This window comes from Cyprinodon variegatus, unplaced genomic scaffold (genome assembly GCF_000732505.1).
Source record: "Cyprinodon variegatus isolate N-32 unplaced genomic scaffold, C_variegatus-1.0 Scaffold1323, whole genome shotgun sequence".
Taxonomy (NCBI): Eukaryota; Metazoa; Chordata; class Actinopteri; order Cyprinodontiformes; family Cyprinodontidae; genus Cyprinodon; species Cyprinodon variegatus.
Genome location: NW_015151776.1, coordinates 64,663 through 71,783, shown reverse-complemented (window position 1 = coordinate 71,783; position 7,121 = coordinate 64,663). Strand labels below are relative to the sequence as shown.

The following is a 7,121-nucleotide window of genomic DNA, read 5'->3' as shown; positions in this document are numbered from 1 at the left end:
TATTTTCTTTCATTTTTGGTTTTTGTATATTAAAAACCTTTTAATTTTAAGTGTATAAAAAAGAAAGTGCTTTAATGCAGTTGCAGTGCAAAGTTCCAGTTTCGTCCTAGTGGGTAAAACAACAAGATACATTAAAATATCATGAAAATAAAAAGTTTTTTAAAGTCAATTCCTACATTTTAGACACTAAAATTAAAAATACAATTTGTATTCCAAATTTAAATAGAATTTTATATTGGTTGAAACCATAGTAAGGGAATAATATTATACTTGGGTCCATGAGCTTTTCCATGGCTTCTCCATGCTTTCTTTGGCCATTATTTTGGTAGAGGTTTGTCTTGTTGTTATCTATCCAAAGGAGGATTTGTTTCTCAGAACTGTCCTGGCTTTTGTAGAGTTTTTATTTTATTTTTTTGTAATGTCCAATCTAAAATTTCTAATTAGAATTTTAGAAGAGGCTTGCATATTGTATTGAATCCTCGATATGTGCCTCTAAGCAGTATTCTTTCAATGGTAGACTTCGATGTGGATCAGCCTACTCCCTGCAGAGGGTTGTTCACTTGGTTGGCTGTTGTGAACAAGTTTCTCTTCAACATGGAAATTCTGTTATCTTCTTTGGAAATCAAGGACCTTTAGCATTATTGAGAAAACCGGCTTTTCATTCTTTTTCGGGATGTAAATTTAGTCACTCCAAACTCTGAGATGTTATTTTTTTGTTTGTTTTTCTTCCTTTTGTAGAGCTCTCTCAACCTCATGTTTTCTGTAACACCAACATCTTTTAAATGCAACCACAAATCCACTTCAGACTTTGTATCCACTTAATAGATAATAACTTACAGAAAAAGCCCACTTCTGCTTTTAAAATAGTAATTTTTGACACACACATATATATATATATATATATAGATAGATAGGTAGGTAGGTAGGTAGGTAGGTAGGTAGGTAGGTAGGTAGGTAGGTAGGTCGGTCGGTCGGTCGGTCCAATAGGCTTGTTTAGCAGGGTAACATTAAAGGAGACCACACAAGGATTAAATGAAAATTTAATTTAGAAAATTATATATTATAAAAAGAGTACCTGAAATGAGAAACCAAAAATAGACTAATGCAAAAACAAAAATAACCAGAATTAAGCAAATGAAAAAAAAAGAGGAAGAAATAAGAAAATGAAAAACAAACCTAACAAAAACAAACCCTAAGATATAAACCAAACCAAATGGGGTTCTGAGGAGGGAGAGGAAAAAAGCATAGCAGCTTTAAAGTATCAGAACACAAATCAGGACAATCATAACACCTGCAGAGGGCTTGTCTCCTAAACTCTACAAGGAAAAATACAGAGACCCACTGCAGCCGCAACAATGTACATGTATATATTAAGTTAGTCTCTCTTATTTGTTTTTAGTGGGTATTCCAGAAGACTTGATTTGCACAACAGCAGCTGGGAAGCTTGGGTGCAAAGAAATAATTCATGCCAGGTTCAAGCGTCAAACTCGGAGGATCCGCAACACTTGCCAAAAGATCCTTAAGCTCTGTGAAGGCAAAGGATTCAGCTCAGTGGCTTTCCCAGCTATCAATACAGGTTTGTGTGATTGGTTTAATCAGTCCGTTTTATTAAATCCTTACTTGCTTATAGTAGTTAATTTGTACGGTGAAAACAATAAAAAAAAAACATTAGGGTTTAACTTAATAATAACTTTATAGAGCATGCATGTAGCATTATCGTGCAAAAAGACAAACAAACAATGAGACCAATTTGTATCATGTATTAAAAAATTACTTTAGCATTTGAATTTATATCTGTCTATTCACGCCTCCAGGACAGGCTGGTATGGACTTTGTGGAATCTTGTAAAGCAATGCTGGATGGTATGGCTTCAGCTATTAAGGACATAAATCCTAATTCTCTCTCACTGATCCGCATTGTCATCCTGCAACAACCCGTCTATCAGGCTTTCAGGTTAGAAGTTTACTCAACAGTCATCATACTGTGATGTCCTGCTAATAATGATGCATTTTTTGATAATGTGATGTTGTGTTGTTCGACAGATCAGAGCTGGAGAGTCGCTGTCTACAGGATGTTCAAAGCTGCTTCAATCTAAAAGGTTTGCTTTACTTTTTCTTTAGTAAATAATTTTGATATGAATTTAACTTCCTATCAGGTTATAAGTACAGTATAAAAAATCAGCAATGATAAAATTACAAAGTATCCTTAAATCACAAAATTAGGTCATTGTATGTGTTACAATATTGATTTGAAAAGGTTATTTACAGTGCTTTGCTATGACTTTAAAAGAAAGAAACGTCTATCTATTCATCAGCTCCCAAATATTGAAATTGTGATTGATAATTCATCCCAAAGAAACCCCTAAACTTCCTTGTCCAACTTTACAAACACTAATGCTGCATCGCTTTTTACTTGAGCGACTGACACAAAGGATCAGTAGAAACACAGTTTTTAAGGTTTGAATTATGTTGGCCAAGAGTCGGCCACAGTCTTGAGCATGGATGTGAATTATGGAACATCTATACCAAGTCTAAGTGTATATTCCAGACTTAAATTATTGAGGCTTCCCTTCAGATTTCAGCCCTGTATGGGACTCTATCTTTGCCAAAATGGTGTCAAGCTTTGCTGTGTGAAATATCAGGGTAGTCTCACTCTCAATTCATAAAATATTGTTGAATGTTCAACCCTCCTGCACACCAGATACTTACATGATTTGGATAGCCCTCTTGTCATTTATTAATTGTTTAGTTTAAATGGGAGGTCAGGTTAAGAAAGAATCCTGGTGGTTCTAAACTTCTTTAAAAAAAAAAAAAAAGAGAGAAGCTGTAACAACTGAATAACTAAATGGATGTATAAAAAAGAGCACAGATAATGCTTTGTAAAAAAATCTATTCAAGTAGCGGGTTAGGGAACTTGGGATACGATGCTTCTATTTAAAAAGAAATTTTAAAAATGTTTCCACAATCCACGGCATTTTATATCTCCTATTGTAGGGGACAGAAAAGGACCAATGAAGAAAATACTGGAAATGTATTTGGGAATCTCAATGACTCAATCAACAGAACACCAAACAGGAATATTGCCCTATTCTGAGCCAGGTTGTGTGGCTTCAACTTTGGCATTGGAATTACCGGCACACTGGGAACCAATGAAGGGAGAAGACTTTAAGAAAGTTGAGTTACAGCCTGATTCTCCTGAGTATCAGGAAGTGGCCGTGGGTTTCTGTAAAGCTAACAACTACAACATCCACAAAGTAAGTTTGGTTACACATAAACACACATGTTTTGTCATACTATCCTTGTGGGGACTTGCTATTGACTTAGATACATTTAACTTTCATTTCCATGGTTTAATGCTTACCCTATACCTAGCCATTACTAACATCTTATCTAACCCTAAACCTAACGGAAACTAAAATTATACTTTAGTCCTAAACCTAAAGGTCACCCGAAGAAGAGAACATTTCTCTTTAAATCCCAACAATGTAACATATATCTGACAAATTGTCCCCACCAGGTAACAAAGACATAGCCACGCACACAACAGAAATCAGAAAACTAAGACAACAAAAACAAGATATGACTTATGGTTACTTTTTTTTTTTTGGCTCAGATTGAGCGAATACAGAATCTCTACCTGTGGCATGCCTTTACCATCTGTCGGTACCGTATACTCTCTAAGAATGGAGAAGAAGAACTGGGTGAAAAGTTCCTCTACCATGGCACATCTGTGGCATCATGCAACTCCATTGAACGAGATCGATTTGACAGAAGCTATGCAGGAAAACATGGTAAGCCTTGAAAAATAAGGATTTTTCCTTTGATCATAAAGACGTGTAAAATGACAAAACACAATCGGCTTTAAGTAGATTTTTTAACATTCCGCTTTTTTTAACAGCTACTCTCTATGGAAAGGGGGTATACTTTGCTGTCGACGCAAATTACTCAGCCAACACTTACTCCCTCCCAGACACATCAGGCCTAAAACGTCTGTATGTTGCTCGTGTTCTTACTGGCCGCTACACAGTTGGTAATCCCTCAATGAAAACCCTCCCTCGTCGAGGAACAGAAGCTACTGACTGCTTTGACAGCTTGGTAAATAACCTGGAGAACCCCTCCATTTTTGTTATCTTCCATGATGACCAGGCCTACCCGGAGTACCTCATTACCTTCAGCTGAGTAAAAATGAAATAACTCTGGTTATGATAGTTATGATAGTTTCTTAATAATGTCATGTCAAAAATGAAAACCTTGATTTTTGACTAACTTGTTTAAATGAGGCCCTTTAAAATGTCCCAATTTAACTCAATGCTGTATACTTCCAACATTCCAACAACTGGCTGCTGTAGCAGCTTATTAGTGTTTTTTTTTTCTTAAAGATGTTTTATTATCATATCTGTAGTTATCTGATTGGTTCTCACCTGTTTCTTCCAGCCCTGTTAGTACCATTCCGGTCCCTGACTGGAAATTGGGCTCTGTACAGTCCTTTCCAGACTAATATGTTGAGTAAGCAATAATTAATCCTTTCTGTGCTGGGTGTATATAAGTTGTATTCTGAATATATTTTACGGTTACTGTTCTGGAGATTTTATTTTTATGAATATTTAAGCCACTAGTGTTTTATTTATGGCTGGTTGTTTCGTAGAGAGCTTTCAAGAAGCTTTTCCCTTTGTTGATATTCTATTTTTGTTTTGACCCGACACCTTTCTAAATAAAAACTTTTAACCAGAAGTTACCTTCTTGATATTAATTTTGTTGTCCCTCCCTCATAATAAGCGTTTATATGTAAGGGGTGAATGGAGCATTTACGGATTTGCCTAAATATAAATACCTGAAGATTGAGCACCAGTGTTGTTGAGTAACTCCTCTACATGACATTAAAAACATTACAATCTTCTGACAACTTGTGATGTATTATGATTCTTGAGCTTTCCTATTGAGGTCCAAACTTCAGTTTGGTTTTTGGTCAGCAAGAGAAAGTTCTGGGTTTCATTTGTTCTAAGGATCTGTTGAGTGGTTGGATAGGTTTAGAGCCACCTGGAGATAATGTGATATAAAATTATAATAACTCATCATATTACTTACAGTATAACCGGGGAATAGTGGTAGCAACTTGATATTAAATAGAAGAGGTCCTTGGATTGAACCTTGGTGTTCAATCACATGTGGCTCCTTTCTGCTCTAAAAATAAGTCCCCTGTTGTGACTATGAAGCTCCTGTCCTTTAGGTAGGAGATGAACCAGTTCAGTACTGTTTCTAAGAGTACGACCCCATTCTTCTGTTGCTGATGTCCAACAGAACCGGCACTGTGGTTCTTCAATAATCTGTCTTTGTGTGGTTAATGAAGAATAGTTTGAATAGGTCAGCTGCAGTGTGTTGTTGATCTGGGAAGCAGGGTTCAAATAATAACAAAGCAGCTTGTCATTCTCAAGAAGTTATTTAACTTTTGAAAAATTGTTTTTTTCAAAAATCTTTCTGATGACTGGGAGGAATTAGTCTGTAATATTTCAGTTGTGATTTATCCAGGTTTTATTTTTTTTTTAGCAGTGGGTTGTTAACTGCTGTTTTTAGAGTCAGGGAGAAAACACCTGACGAGAGGGATGAGCTTGCTATTAGAATCAGGTCAATGACCGGCAGAACTTTCTTAAGGAAGGTTCTAGAAATTATATCAAGACAGCAGGATGAGCTTAGTTTAAAAAAATAAAAAAACATTTTAGTTTGTAAAATACAGCCATTTCTCTGCCTTTGTTATGTTGGGGCATAGCATCATTGTTAGGCGCAGTAGAAATGAGCAAATTAATTCTCTAATTTTCGTAATTTGCTCTGTAAAAAATTGGTAATTAATTGCAGGCCCTAATAGAGTGGAGTTGAAGTGGTAAAATCACAGGGGTTTTTGTCAACTTGTGGCAAATAGGCCACAGGTTTATGTTAATGTTTTTGTGAACAGCTAATATACTTGTGACAACTGATCAGCCTTTTTTTTTCCAGATTCAGAAGACGTGAAATCATGTTTTACACCTTTGACATTCAGGCTTTTGACAAAGTTTTTTTTTTTTTTTTTCTTTTCTTAAAAGTGAATAGTTTATCAATTGGGATTTAATACAACTTCTGCATTTTGTTAGCAGCCGACCGGCTGAAACCAACCTCACCTTCTGGGCTTGGGCTGAACTATAAGACCAAGTTAGTGACTTAAACATCCGTTGTCATCCTCTCCCAGAAAGACGTGGTCACTAACCTGCTGTCTCCTCCTGCAGAAGTACCTGCTTTAGATGCTTACGCTGTTAACTGCATTTCCTTTTCCAATAAAGTTTATTAGTCATAACTGCAGTGAACATCTATCTAAAGTTTAATTGCAGCTAATGTTGAACAATGGAGTGGAGAAAGAAGTCTTTTTGACTTTGTCATCTAGAAAAATCTATTTAGTAATTAATAAGGTATACCAAGAAGATTAGGAAGTCTCTTAAAAAAATAAAATAAAAAAGCTATTTTAGCTGCCAAAGAGGCTGTTATTTGGTTTGTGTTGATTAGCTGTATGCAAAACAAAAAAATAAAAGACAGACTTTTAGTCCAGCTTGGATGGGGATAAAGGAAGGTTTGATTCCGGTGATGACGCAAAGCACCATCCAGAAAATGCCAGGGCTTGAACGGTCAATCCTTCGATTTCAGGGTAAACTCCTACATCCAACGCCACTGTCGCCCTATAAATACACTTAAACATTTTAAGATCTAAAAAACTTCCTGTTTGTACAATATGGTGGACTTCTGTCTTGGAGTTCCTAAATGTGCAGACACCTGTGACGCCTTAAACCAGTAATTCTCAAACCTGTTCCTCAAGCATTATAGCACTGCATATTTTAGATGGCTCTCTGGTGCTGCATGCCTGATGCAAATATCTTTCTGTCTTCCATAAAAGCCTTCAGAAGTATGTTAATTATGCAGTTATATACGTCAGGTGCCTGGCAGTGAGAACATGCAGATTGAGAATTACTGTCACAGGGTGTGTTCAATTTCAGCAGGTGCATCCTCCAAGGTCTATCAAAACTTTAGTTAAGCATGTAGCTCAGTCACATGTTTCAGATAACTTCAGTAACTTGCAGAGATGGGAAGTAACGAAGTACAAAT

The 7,121-nt window shown here is 36.1% G+C and overlaps 1 protein-coding gene across 1 annotated transcript; it reads left to right on the top strand.

Moving 5' to 3' along the window:
- The first annotated feature begins 1,403 nt into the window (after window positions 1-1,403).
- LOC107102813 (poly [ADP-ribose] polymerase 14-like) lies at window positions 1,404-4,823 on the top strand. The gene is made up of 6 exons (XM_015402248.1): window positions 1,404-1,576; window positions 1,815-1,953; window positions 2,043-2,098; window positions 2,994-3,253; window positions 3,613-3,790; window positions 3,898-4,823. Exons 2-6 carry the CDS (start codon window positions 1,826-1,828, stop codon window positions 4,176-4,178), a joined length of 903 nt encoding a protein of 300 aa, XP_015257734.1. The 5' UTR covers window positions 1,404-1,576; window positions 1,815-1,825; the 3' UTR covers window positions 4,179-4,823.
- Window positions 4,824-7,121: the final 2,298 nt, after the last annotated feature.